Here is a 14,874-nt window from a genome sequence, read left to right on the forward strand (position 1 = left end):
TGTTAAAATTAGAGTGTGATTCACCACCATTGCCAACTCTTCCCTGAAAATTATATGTAAAAGCTCTTATTATCTCAGAAAAAGTTCCCTATAATAAGCAATTAGGAGGAAAAAACAAACTCAAACAAACAAACCTGAATCATTTGACCTGCTTCGATAATTCTGAAGAAAGTTCCATTAAAATTATCTTCCAACATAGAACTATTACAGAAGAATCATTAATCATAAGAATGAGCCTAATCCTAATCACATTCATCTAAATAACCCTGGATTTAGTGCTTCTCTGACAATTTTTTTTACTTTTGCTTGAAGTCTGCCAGCCCTACCAAATGTACTTTTCACATTCTTTGACTTTATGGATTTAAAAGATTTTCAAAAGAAGAATTTGAATCCAGCTCTTCAAACCTTTAGCATAAGGTCTAGAATATGCCCCAAAACATAGGTAAATAAGCAAAAGAAATAAGAATGAAGACAGAAAAATAAATGTTACTATATTTATACTTCATTATATCTACTTGAATTTAGAAGGTAGAAGTTAAGAGGAATTATAATTTTATAGATAGAGTTTCAAATTCTATCTCTGTCAATTACTTCATGGATGACCTTGAGCAAGGTATTAAAGCTTCTTGTGCTTCAATTCCCTCATCTCTACAATGAGGGGGTTTGACTAGATAATTTTTGAAGCCCTTGGAACTCTAAATCTACGATATCCTGAATACAACATAAAGAATATAAAAGCATAATTTCCTGAAGATTATAATTTTGCCCATCTAGGCAGCTGAAAAGTTTCTAATGGAATAAGAGAACTATTCCCAAACAATGCATTTTTCAATTTTTTGTCAATTAATTGTAAGACATCTTGGATAGCCACTTAGATATTACAAATATAAACTTTCTCACTTTCAAGTGAATGCTTCAATCTTAGATAAATCACTCAGATTAGACCTTACAGATCTATCAGGTCTCTCCTACTTCTAACTCCTAAAGTATGAAGGGGTTTTGGTCTGCATTAACAAAAAGAGTACCTTCCCAGGTAATATAATAGGACCATTAACACTGTATCCGAGAGTTGCTCTAACCAAATGGCTTATCATGTCTAATGTCTACTGGTCTATGCACTCTACAAATGCCACATAGCTTTGGATGCTTTGAATGACACTATCTAATGCAGAGAATGCAACTCTGATGGACTAGTCACTTTGTTCAAATGCCAAATACATGTTTTTCCTAAAAGACTACCTTACAAAGAATTTATATAAAGCAAGTGCTCATTGGATCAGACAGGATACAAAGACACTCTCAAGGTCTTTCTAAAGAATTATGGAATCGATTCTCAGACATGGGAGACACTGGCATAGGACTACACAGCATGGCATACCTATATCGACAAAAGGTGCTATATTCTATGCACAAAGTAGAATTGCAGTAGCTCAAAAGAAACCTAAGACATATAATTCTAGAGCCATCTCCATTCCAAATATGGATTATTTGTGCCTGACCTGTGGTAGAGCTTTCCAAATTTGTTTTGGTTTCATCAGCTGTAGTCAGACCCCAATATAGTGATGTTATTTTGGTCCACTTTGAGAATGAAGGATAACCAAATAACCAACACTATCAGACAGTTGCAATAACTCATTGATTTAAAAGTTGCCATACTGGAGAAAATTAAAACTCAATTCTTCCTCCAGGGAAGCATCCTGGAATTGAACTTTCTTGCTTTTGTGCCTTTGTTCCCTTTATTTCAACACCTTCTCCAAAGAATGTCTGCACTTATACCTATGAAGCCAAACTCTATTGAGGACAAATCCCACCTAATCTGACCTTTTTTTCTGAATTCCAGTGTCTGCCCAACTCATTAAGAAAATTATTGCTTTGTATCACTAGTTACATCTTCACATCATGAAGAACTCTTCACTCATGGTGAAAGAGTACTGGGTCTTGAGTCAGGAAGACTTCTATTCAAATACAGTCTCAGACACTCAAACTTAGCAGTGTGATCTGGGCAAGTCTTTTTACCTCTGTCTGCCTCACTTTTCTCCTCCATAAAGTGAGGATAATAATAAAATCTTCCAGGGTTGTTATGAGGCTCAAATGAGATAATATTTATAAAATGTGTTAGTATGTTGCCTGGCATTCCCTGGGTGCTTAATAAATGCTTGTTTCCTTCTTCATTCATATAGACTATTTTCCCAAACTTCTTCAGAGTAAGGGTCATACCATACATTTTTTAATATCCTAAGTGTCCAACATATATATTAGGACCTCAGAACCATAGAATGTTAGAAATAGGAGACACTTTAGAGAATATTTAGTCCAACTCCCTCATTTTAGTCATGACAACTGAAACCTAGAAACCTTTTTCCCGGATTGTACAATAAGTTAATTCCAATTCCTATTTTTAAAAAGTATACCAAAGAGGATTTATTCTAGATGGTTCTGAACTTTGTGGCTTAAAGATAATGACCAGTTCTGTCCTCTTCTTGTTAGTGTTAATCTTCAAAGACCAGAAGACTATGGCTGCTTCTTTGGTTAGCTTAAGTCTTAAACAATGAGAGTAAGAGGGTGTTAGAGTATAGTAAAAAGAATATTGGCTCTACAATCAGTGGACCTAAATTCAAATCTATGGTTCTCTGCTTTACTACCTATATGATCTCGGGCATATCACTTAAGGCTTTTGGAGTTCAGGTTCTTCAAATATAAAATGAATGAGATTGAATCGAATAACTTTAAAGATACTTTCCCATTCTAAAGCTATGATCCTATAAGGATTGATTTATTAAGGACAGAACATTGAACTATGTTTTATATGGGTCATGTTGCAAGGCCTGTCAAAACAAAATAGTATAGCAGTATTAGAATGTTGGACTTGGAATCAAGAATATCTAAATTCAGATCTTAGTTTTGATACTTACCAGCTATGTGACCCTGGGAAGATTATTTAACCTCTCTGGGCCTCAGCTTCCTCAACTGTAAAATGTAGGAGTTGGACTTTATGGTAGCTAAGGTCCCCTCTAGCTCTAGATTTATGACCTTCTGAATATGGTCTTGGATTATCTTTATCTATGTTGATGCATTTCTAAGCTCCTATAACCATAAAACAGGCTATCCTAGTTTTTTTGGTTTTGTTTTTGTTTTTTGTTTTTTAATGAAGGAAGTAGATAAGATTAATATACTGACTATAAAAACTGGTAAAGGAATAAAGGCAAAAACTTTTAAGATAAAACTTGGGCTTTAATCATAGGTCTCTGCAACGCAATTTTATACCAATAAGGAGTCTCAAAAATGACAAACAAAGTAGCCAGGAAAAGTTCAGGGAAGTCATTGTTTATCCATTGCTTCAGCTCTTCTCCCTCAGTGAAGGATTTTATTATAGTTTGATCTCCTTGGAAGAGTCAAGCAATTGAATCTGGACTGCTGAAGAGATATAATATAACTACAGGAGTCCAAAAGATGACAAGTTACCATTCCCATATTTAGAGAAGCAGCTAAAGGAGAGCTTTTGACACTTGGAGGTTATTAGAATAGGCCAGTCAAATGTGTATATATGTGAGTGGTGAGAGAGTGAGAATGGAGATATGGGAATGCATACAATAATAACAGCTGATATTTGTATATCTACTATGAACTTAACATATACATATGTTTATATATATATATATATGCATGTGTACATTATATATGTATGTATATGTGTTTGTATGTGATTTTGATTATCATAATGACCTTATATAGAAGTAGGTACTAATAAAGAGATTAAAGCCACACTTTGAGGCAGCTAGATGGTGGAGTGGATAGAGTGCTGGTCCTGAAGTCTGGAAGACCTGAGTTCAAATCCGACTTCAGACACTTAATACTACTAGCTGTGTGATCCTGGGCAAGTCACTTAACCCCAATTGCCTCAACAAAAAAAAAAAGAAAAAAGAAAAAAAAACACACTTTAGAAAAAAGAAACTAAGTCTACGAGACATTCAGAGCTAGAACAAAGCCAGACTTTGATTTTCTGATTTTTTTTTAAATTCCCTTTTAACTTTCTATCCCTCAATCTTCCCCACTGAAAATAGAAATAAAACCCTCTTAACAACTATTCATAGTCAAACAAAACAAATTCTCACATTGTTTCACATCCATATATGTATGTCTCATTCTGTAATTCAAATCCATTACTACTCTGTCAGGAGGTAGGAACATCATCTGCCTTCTGAAGGCATGGAGGATTAGTCTATCAAAACGGTTTGTCTTTATAGTATTGTTTGGACAGTATATATTGTTCCAATTCTATATACTTTATTCTGCATCAGTTCATTCAAGTCTTCCTAAATTTCTCTGAGTAAAATACAAACTTTTGCCTGGCTTTATGTTCCTTCACAGTTGGCTCCAAGCTACCTTCTTAGCCTCACACCTTATTCCTCCTTTTCCCATACTCTGTGCTATCTTGTTTTACCTTTGTACCTAAGACCTACCATAAAACTTTGTTCATATAAGTCACCTAATAAATGTTTGCATAGTGTCAGCTAGTGCCAGGCCTGAAGTCAGGAAAGACTCTTCTTGAATTCAATTCTGACTTCAGACCCTTAATTAAACTGTGTGTGACTGGGGAAATCACTTAATCCTATTTCCTTCAGTTTTCTTATCTTTAAAATGAGCTGGAAAAGAGAACAGCAAACCATTTTAGGATTTTTGCCAATAATGAATTAGTTGTGAAAGTCACAGATCAGAGGAGATCTAGGTTATTCGTTCTCCTTAGCAGATCACTGTGCAAGTGATTTGACTGTGGTCATTATTTTTTCAGCAAGAATGAAAAGACTGTCCATGCTGTTACAAATAAATACAGATTAAAATATTAGGCCTTACTTAGTTCAGCCAAATCAACAAGTAATTGTTAAATACTTACTTACTATGTGCTGGGCATTGTGCTATGCACTGGAAATACAAATTAAAATGGAAAGACAAATCCTAACTTCAAGAAGTTTATATTCTAAAGTATGAAGACAACATCTAAAGCTAGCTGAAAAGGAAAGGTGATATCTCTACTGAACGAGAGCTTAGTAGAGAAGGTCCTAAAAAAAAAAAAAAAAAAATGAGTTAGCAATGCAGCCTAGGGAGGATAAAGACTGGTCAGATTTAATTTAAAGATAATTTAAAGAAGGTAATTAAGAAAGTTATTTTGCTTTCATTTTTTAAATTTGATTTTTATTATTGTTAACTTGTTAAAGAAATTTTCTTTGCAAAGATGGACTGGATACTGTGAATCTTTGTATACGGTATGAATTTTAAAGTATATCTTAAATTTAACTTGGTGATTCCAACACTACCCTGCTTTTCTGTGCCCTCTTCTGGACTTCTTTTTATTCTCCTCTGTGTTGATGTCTCTCTTTCTTCTTCTTTTTTTTTTTTTTTAATAGTATCACTATCACTATTTCCCCTACAGATGAACTTTCCCATAGCTGCTTCCATTCCACACACAAATAAAAATAAAAGCTTTCCCTTAGAACAAACACATATAGTCAACCATAATGAATTCATATATTGGCCATATCTAAACATGTATATAAGTGAAGTATATAAAAAGTGCGCAGGACCCCCAAGGAAGCAAAGAAAAAATGGACAATTATGAATACAGTGTTTCCTATTATTATATATGCTTTCTTGAAATGCAAACTTATTATTACATGTGTTGAATCCTACTCAATGTGCTGGGCACATGATAATGTTATGTTTGTTTTTTGTTTTTTTCCTTTTTCTGTCTTTCATTTACATTTTAAATAAAATTTTTAAAAAGAGGTCTGTGTTCATATCCTCTGACCATTTATCTTTAGGAAATGGTTCTTGTTATTATATATTTATCAATTCCTTAGATTAATTTATTATAAGACTTTTGCCAGAGAAATTTGCTGAATGTTTTTCCTCTAATTCACTAATTCCCTTTACATTCTAAAAGCATCAATTTTTTGTGCAAAAAAATTTTAATTGTATGTAATCAAAAAAGCTCATTTGCTATCTTCTATATTATCTATCCTTTGGTCAAAGAATTGTCTTCACCTATAGTAGTATAAGGTATTCCCTTCCTTATTCAAATTTGTTAATGATATGATATTTTGTATCTAATGTCACATATGGATATTATGGATGGATGGAGTTAATATGGATTAACAATTTCTTTAAATCTAATTTCTGTACATCCATCTTCCAGTTTTCTCACTGCTTCTTGTTTTTTACTTGTTTAGAGTTCTTGGCTACTAGGTATGATTGTTGTGGAGTCTTGTGTACCTAATTTGTTTGACTAATCAAGTTTTCATTTTTTAATTTCAATAATACATTATTTTTCTAATTATGTGTAAAGATAGTTTTCAACATTCATTTTTGTAAGATTATGAGTTCCAATTTTTTTCTACTTCTCTCCTTTACCACCCTCCCTTCAAGACAGCAAGAAATCTTATATAGATTATGCATGTACAATCATTTTAAATATATTTTCATATTAATCATGTGAAAACCATAAGAAAAAAATGAAAATAATGCGCTTCGATCTGCATTTGGTCTTCACAGTTCTCTCACTGAACATGGATGGCATTTTCTATCTCAAGTCTATTGGAATTGTCTTGGAATACACTGTATTGCTTAGAAGAACTAAATCTATCATAGTTGATCATGACATAATTTTACTGTAACTGTGCACAATGTTGTCCTGGCTCTACTCACTTTACTTAGTATCAGTCCATGTAAGTCTTTCCAATTTTTTCTAAAATCAGACGGTGCCTCATTTCTTATAGCACAATAATAATCCATTATATTCATATGCCACAGCTTATTCAGGATTCCCCTTTGATGGGCATCCGCTCACTTTCCAATTTCTTGTCACCACAAAAAGAGCTGCTACAAAGATTTTTGTACATGTAAGTCCTTTTCTCTCTTTTCTAATTCTCTGATCTCTGAGATATCAGATCTCTTTTTTTTTGGAAGAGACCCAATAGTGACACTGCTATATCAAAAATTATGCAAAGATTTAAGCACAATTGCAAATTGCTCTCCAGAAAGGCTAGATCAGTTCACAACTCCATGAAAAATACATTAATGTTCTAGTTTCTCCACATCTTCTCCAACATTTATCATTATATTTGCCTGTCATCTTAGCCAATCTGATAGCTGTGAAGTGGTATCTCAGGGTTGTTTTAATTTGCATTTTTCTATTCCATAGTGATTTAGAGCACTGTTTCATATCATTAGAAGTGACTAGTTTCTTCATCTGAAAATTGCTCATATCCTTTGACCATTAATCAATTGGGGAATGACTTATATTCTTTTTTTTTAAATTATTATAGCTTTTTATTTACAAGATATATTCATGGGTAATTTTATAGCACTGACAATTGCCAAGCCTTTTGCTCCAGTTTTCCCCTCTTTCCCTCCCATCTCCCTCCCCCAGATGGCAGGTTGACCAATACATATTACATATGTTAAAGTATGCAATATATATACATATGTCCAAACAGTTATTTTGCTATACAAAAAGAATCGGCTTTTGAAATAGTGTACCATTAGCCTGTGAAGGAAATCAAAAATGCAGGCGGACAAAAATAGAGGTATTGAGAATTCTATGTGGTGGTTCATAGTCATCTCCCAGAGTTCTTTCACTGGGTGTAACTGGTTCAGTTCATTACTACTCTATTGGAACTGATTTGGTTCATCTCGTTGTTGAAGATGGCCACGTCCATCAAAATAGATCATCATATAGTTTTGTTGTTGAAGTATATAATGATCTCCTGGTCCTGCTCATTTCACTCAGCATCAGTTCGTGTAAGTCTCTCCAGGCCTTTCTGAAATCATTCTGTTGGCCATTTCTTACAGAACAATAATATTCCATAACATTCATATGGGCATCCACTCAGTTTCCAGTTTCTGGCCACTACAAAGAAGGCTGCCACAAACATTTTTGCACATACAGGTCTCTTTCCCTTCTTCAAGATCTCTTTGGGATATAAGCCCAGTAATGACTTATATTCTTATAAACTTGAGTCAGTTCTCCATATATTTTAGGAATGAGGCCTTCATCAGAAATACTGGCTGTAAAAAAATTGTTTACCAGCTTTCTTCTTCCTTTATAATCCTGGGTACATTGTTAGTGCAAAGTCTTTTTAATTTAATATCGAGTTTTATAATGTTCTTCAGGTTTGGTTTTTTTGTTTGTTTGTTTGGTCATAAATTCCTCCCTTCTCCAAAAATCTGAAAGATAAACTATGCCTTACTCTCCTAATTTATATATCACCCTTTATATCTAAATCATGAACCCATTTTTATTTTATTTATGGTAAAATGTGTGTAGTGTTAATCTATACCTAGTTTCTGAAATATTATTTGCCAGTTTTCCCAGCAATTTTTGTCAGATAATGAGTTTTATTCCAGAAGCTGGAGTCTTTTAACTTATCAAATAGTAGAATGCTACATTGAGCATTATGTCTTATGTATCTAACTTATTTCATTGATCCACCACTCTCTTTCTTAGCCTGTACCAAATGGTTTTGATAACTGCTGCTTTATAATATAATTTTAGATCTGATACAGTTAGGACACCTTTCTTTGCATTTTTTTCATTAATTCCCTTGATATGCTTGACCTTTTGTTCTTCCAAATAAATTTTGTTCTAATCAACTTTTCTATTCTTTAATGCATATCAAATAATTTTGATGATTACTAATTTGAACCATGGTATGAGATCTGGTTAAATTTCACATCACCTCTCTACAATGAACTTACTCTAAATAGACTGATAATTTGGAAAATTCAAGTTTTCAAAACAAACAAACAAACAAACACACAAACCCAAACTTGTGGAAAATTCAAGTTTTCAAAAAAAAAAAAATCCAAACTTTTCTCTAGTTTTGCTACTTACACCTTGGGAAGCCACTCAGTTTCCTCATATGTAAAAGGAAAGGCTTGGGTTAGATGAAGTCTGAGGGTTTTCTAGTTCTAAAATCTAAGATCCTACAAGATACTCTGATCTTATTTATAAAAGTAATGTCTACAAGTATCTTTTCTACTTTAAACTGATATAATACAGTGCAATATTGGGCTTTCTCCAATAAATTAATTTCCAACAGAATGGAAGATATCATTTACATATTTTAATGGAATATGGATGACCAAAATTACATATTATACCCCATTTTCTCCTATGCCATAAGAATTGACATGTATTTTGTTTCCTTTCTTAATCTTATAAAACACAAAGACAATATAGAATCAGTGCATCATTTATTATTAAAGGAAAGTGCAGAGAATGAGGTTTAAAAGGGGGGAAGAAGAGCATTAGGGATATTTTGTAAGTGGAAAGGTTTCCATTTGGGGATAAATAATTCTACCCAGCCTGAAGATCAAAAATCAAAGTGTGTGAAGATACTGAGTGGTTATCTCAGATAAGAAAGAGGGAAACAGTAAAAAAGAGAAGTTCAGTTGCAAGTCACATGAACTTTGTTATAAAAAGTTTTTTTTTTTTTCCTAAACCAAACATGACATTTCATTGATAAAGAAGATACCTGCTCTGACACATATATTCCCTTAAAGAAGGTAAATAACTTCTCCCAGGATACACAGCCAGCACATGGTAGAGGAATGATTTTGAAAGCTGGGAAGGGAATAACATTTATATAGCACCTAGGCTCTGTACTAAGCATTTTACAAATATTATATCATTTAATTCTCACAACAATCCTGCAAGGTAGATCCCCATTTTACAGTTGAGGAAACTGAGGCTAACAGAAGTTGAGTGCATTTGCCAGAGCCATATACTAATTACATTTTGAGGTTGGATTTGAACTCCTATCTTCTTCACTCTAGACCTAGCACTTTATTCATTGTGTCACCTAGCTGCCATAATTTCAACACACATTTTCCTTAGAGACTGGCTCTCTTCTCTTAAAGGAAACTGCCTTTTGAAAAAAGCAAAAAAGGTTGGTCTTTAAATACCTTTGGGGGAAAAAAACCCACCTAATATTTCGGCAAAATAAGGTACTCAGTCTAAATTCAGAATTTATTAAGTACCCATTGTGTGGCAATATCAGTAACCTTTTAGAATCAAGGGGAGCTTTTCCACAAAAATTACCAGAAACATGAATTAATTTTCTAGTCAACATAAGCAAATTAGGCTCAGGTCTATTCTATAGCCCCTTAATTGGTGGTATTCTTATTTCAGTTCAGGAGAGGGAAAGAAAATATTTAAATGAAGATTTTGTAGTTTTATCTTGGTGGTGGTTCTGTTTTCCTTTTACAAATCCTTTAGAGAAAGTTTGTAACAGCCACAAATGAAAACTGGCTCATACTCTAAAATGTGAGCTGCTTGTCTGTGCAATTGTTGGCTTGCCTGTGCGACGACATGAGAGAAGATAAGTTATATGTTATGGCAGCACTGTGAGAGGTTGGGGAAGGAGGTGGGGGGAAGAAATGCTACAGCCTGTTCAATGATTAGCAGGAAATGGGCTTGCTTGCCAAAACTCCGCATTAAGATTTGGGCTTTCACTATGCTAATTCCCTAAAAGGTAGTCTCCCCCACTCCCCCTTCCTTAAAAAAAAAAAAAAAAAAAAAAAGGATAATAGCGAAAGAAAAATACTCGAGAAGCGGAATCTGGAAAGGAAAACGGGCCCTGGCAGTTCAAAGTTGCTCCTACCTACGGGAAAAGAGCTTGTAGATGCAAACCGAGAGCCAGGGGAAAACAGGCTGGGCTTAAGCAACCTGCTACCGGGATTTAGACAAAGAAGGCTTGAAAGAGGCAGAAGAAAGAGGAAACGGTTCCTAATGTCAGTTCGGGAAGGGAAACAGCAGCCAGGCACGGTGAATGAAATGGAAAGTGAGCATTCTGCGTCCTCCTGGGCAGAAGAGGCAGCTGTTCGGACTAAAATACCAACTCTGATGGAAAAGTAAGTTTGCGGCAAGCACTTCATGATTTTGACTGCCTTTGAAACATGCCTTCATTGATGCATTATCTTTTTGTAGTTCCTATTTTTACTGTAGTTCTTTTTATTCTGTTCTACATGTTTAATTTATATAGCGACCAAAGCCTTCAGAGGCTAAATATAACAAATACTTTGGTTCTAGCTAAAGTCTGCAATTCATTTATCGAAGGGAAAACATCTTTCCTATGGGAAAACACACTAACGATATCTGGAAAATCTTGTAGGGAATACTTACTTCAAAGTCACTATATAACAACTGCTCTTTCAGAAGAGGAGGCTGAGTTTCCTTTGGCCTATGCAATGGTCATCCATAAAGATTTTGAAACCTTTGAGAGACTCTTCAGGGCTATTTACATGCCCCAAAATGTTTACTGTGTTCACGTGGATGAGAAATCAACTGTTGAGTTTAAAGATGCTGTGGGGAGATTGGTGAGCTGCTTCCCCAATGCTTTTCTTGCCTCCAAGATGGAGCCAATAGTCTATGGTGGAATATCCAGGCTCCAAGCTGACCTGAATTGCATGAAAGACCTTGGAGCCTCTAAGGTTCAGTGGAAGTACCTCATCAACACTTGTGGGCAAGATTTTCCTCTGAAAACTAACAAGGAAATAATCCAGCATTTGAAAGGATTTAAAGGGAAAAATATCACCCCAGGGGTGCTGCCTCCTGCACATGCTATTGAAAGGACAAAATATATTCACAGAGAGCATCTCAGTACAGAGGCATCTTATGTAATAAACACCAAAGCATTAAAAACCCCACCTCCTCACAATCTGACCGTTTATTTTGGCTCTGCCTATGTTGCCCTTACAAGGGAGTTTATCAGTTTTGTTCTCCAAGATCAACGAGCCATTGATTTACTACAATGGTCTAAGGACACCTACAGTCCTGATGAGCATTTCTGGGTGACACTCAATAGGATTCCAGGTATGTGTATCTATTTAATTCCTGCTAACAAGATAGTGTGCTAAAGAGATCTTTTGAAGAACTGATTTTTCTCCCTCCTGTCAGAAATGGAACATAATTTCATTCCATTCAGATTCCTAACTAATATTTCATGAGCATAATTTGAAATAGTGGGTTTTGTTATAAAAGACTGTAGAATTTCTAATATTCTACCTAATAAAGGAAAGCGCTATTCAAAAAAACCATTGTGGACTAAATTGTACTTCCCTCAGCAAGTCTCCTTGAATCAAAGTAATGAAGCTTTTTATTTAAGATAGATAAGAGGCTTCTGGGAGTTTCCCATAAATGACTTTCCTCTTCTCCTAACCAAAGAGAATTGCTCTTTGAAAGAAGGAACTTATTTAAGTCTCAGTAGATAAGAAAATCAGGAAGGATCCAGCTGAACTACCAACTTTAGTAACAGAGAAAACTGACCTTTATTTAGTATTGGAAAGGAGGGAGAAGAAGAATTAATAAAAAGTGCCTAATATGTGCTAAGGCAACCAATGTTTTTACAAATGTTATTTCATTTGATTCTCACATCAACACTGTGAGAATCCTCATGTTACAATTAAAGAAATAGAGGTTGACCAATCAAGATGACATAACTTGTAAGTGAGGTTGATTTAAATTCGTCTTCTTAATTCCAGGCTCATTGTTTTATCTATTGCACCACCTGGAAAAGCTCAGGATTGAATTGAAGGTGTGATACAGGACCTTAAATGTTCTGTTTGACTGCTCTTTCTAAAACACAAGATGCTTGATTCACAGGTTGTTCTGTACTTATGTGGCTTTTTTAAAATTTTTGATGCTTTTTTGAACACAGTAATACACCATTTCCCAAACACTCAGCTGCTCTTATAATAATAACAAATGTTAAACAAAACTATCTCCATCCAATGATCTAGTTTGACTATGGATGTATGTATGTAACATTCCAAACCATTGTCTATCTATCCCTCATCTATGGGAGGCAGGAAAATTATGATTTAACATCAGTCTGGTACCAGCTTGCTTATCACATTAAATCTTCATCCAGGACCCTTTTTCATTTAACACAGTTGTTTCATAAACTGTTGCTCCTGATCCCATCCCCTTCTTTCCCATTCATCTGTCAACAACCTCTTCTTATTTATCTCAATTTATTCTGTATAAATTTTGTGTCCTTTTTGTCTGCTCCATTAGATTATGAGCTGCTTGAAAACAGGAACTTTTGTTTCTTTGTTTTTTGGTTTGTTTTGAAAGGTGTGTGTATGCCAACAAAGCAGTGTTTAGCATATAGTAGGTACTTAATAAATACTTGTTGACTTAACTTTTCAGCAGTCTTGCTTTTGTCAAATATTTGCAGATTCTTTTGCCAGAAAGGATAGAGTTCATCCAACTAATAGAATTTCAATTTAATTCAAAAAGACAAACATTTATTATAGATCTGAATTATGCAGGCTGAAAGAAAGGCCAAATGAAAAAATAACCACCAGCAGCATCTCTAGTTTTATATATGTCCTTTCTCAAATGCTGTATCAAGTTACACATAAATTGATCTTTAACCGCAAGTGTTCCAGTTTTTTCTTCCACTTGGCCAGTAGATGGATGACAGTATCATACCGTAGGATTCAAGCCAGCTGAGGCACAGTTCCAAGTCTTCCCTTCATTAACAGAATATCTTTAATCATATCAGTTCTTCTATTTTTAATGTTGGACTACATAGAAAATAATTTTTTCTGCAAACCCATTCTCTCACTCTATACTAAATGTCTATTTTGCAAACATTTTATTAAAATAAATAGTATCCTTTCTTTCCTCTCTCAGAAGCCAAAAAATCCTTAATGTCAGACAGACTGTTAGCATTCCTTTCCCCCTTAATAATCATCAGATAAATTTGACACTGTCCCCCATACCCCTGCCTGCAATGGGAGAAAATGTTGGTACTTATTTTTTCAAATGATGCAAGGAGATAATCTGAAATTTAAAAAAAAATCCAAATGCATCTGATTATTCCAGAACAAAACTCTTGATTGCATACATCATGTTCTCTCACTCTATCTGTATACAGGTTAAGCTGCTTTTATTAGTTTATGTCCTTAAGGACTAGACTGTCTTCTCTAGCGTCAGGGAGCATGCACTCCCTAAATGTGGGCAGAAAAATGTCTTTTCTCTCCTTGTCCATGGCCAATCATTTATTAAATGCCTGCTATATGCCAGGAATTGAGCTAAATGATAGAAAAAATCATTCTTCAATAAGAGTTTCTTATCCTTTGGCTTATGGCAGTTCTGGAAAGATGCAGGGACTTGTTAGAGAAGAGGGGGAGCCAATTGCAGGTGCCATGGCAACACACCCACGCATAACAAGAGAAGCTTAAGCAGAGCAACCATGTGCCATCTTACTTGGCGTATTTATAAGGATGGGAGAAAACAGGGCAGCTCGCTTTAAGCCCTTCCTCATCAAACCCCTAAAGAATTTATAGGGAATTATGTAGGGCTATTTTCTGGATCATGGGTCAAAGATTCAGACTTTAATAGAAGGATGGCATCTCAGAATAAGAAGGTATTATGAGGTCATTTAATGTAACCTAAACCTGAAACTGAATCCTTTTGATAGCTTCTTAACAGGTGTTCATCTGATCTCTGCTTGAACACCTCTACTGAGACAGACAGAAGCAACCACTTCCCAAACAATCCATTACATTTTGGACACCATTAATTGTTTTTCCTTTCATTAAGCCTGAAATCTCTCTCTCTACATCTTCTGCCTGTTGCTTGTAGACCTATACTCTGGGTTCTGTGACAAATAAACCTAAGCTCTCTTCCAAATGATAGCCTTTGAAGACAGATAAGTCTTTTTTCTTCTACCATCCTCCCCCAAATCTTTTATTTTTACATGCCAAATGGAATAATTTCCATAAAAATGATCCTAATATAATATTAAACATATGTATAGTGTTTTTAAACTTATAGGGCATTTTACATATATTATCTCATTTGGTGTT

General features: G+C 34.6%; 1 protein-coding gene across 3 annotated transcripts in view; it reads left to right on the forward strand.

Annotated features, from left to right (window-relative positions):
* LOC141544804 (N-acetyllactosaminide beta-1,6-N-acetylglucosaminyl-transferase-like) overlaps positions 1-14,874 on the forward strand; it is a 176,407-nt gene that overhangs the window by 84,708 nt on the left and 76,825 nt on the right. Inside the window, exon 1 of one of the 3 annotated variants that reach the window (XM_074271391.1) lies at positions 10,915-11,869. The exons of the other annotated variants lie outside the window; for them this stretch is intronic. Within the exon in view, the coding sequence (XP_074127492.1) occupies positions 10,954-11,869 (916 nt within the window). The 5' untranslated portion in view covers positions 10,915-10,953. Of the gene's footprint in view, positions 1-10,914; positions 11,870-14,874 lie in introns of those variants that run through there. 3 annotated transcript variants of the gene reach the window in all.

This window comes from Sminthopsis crassicaudata, chromosome 1 (assembly GCF_048593235.1).
Source record: "Sminthopsis crassicaudata isolate SCR6 chromosome 1, ASM4859323v1, whole genome shotgun sequence".
NCBI lineage: Eukaryota > Metazoa > Chordata > Mammalia > Dasyuromorphia > Dasyuridae > Sminthopsis > Sminthopsis crassicaudata.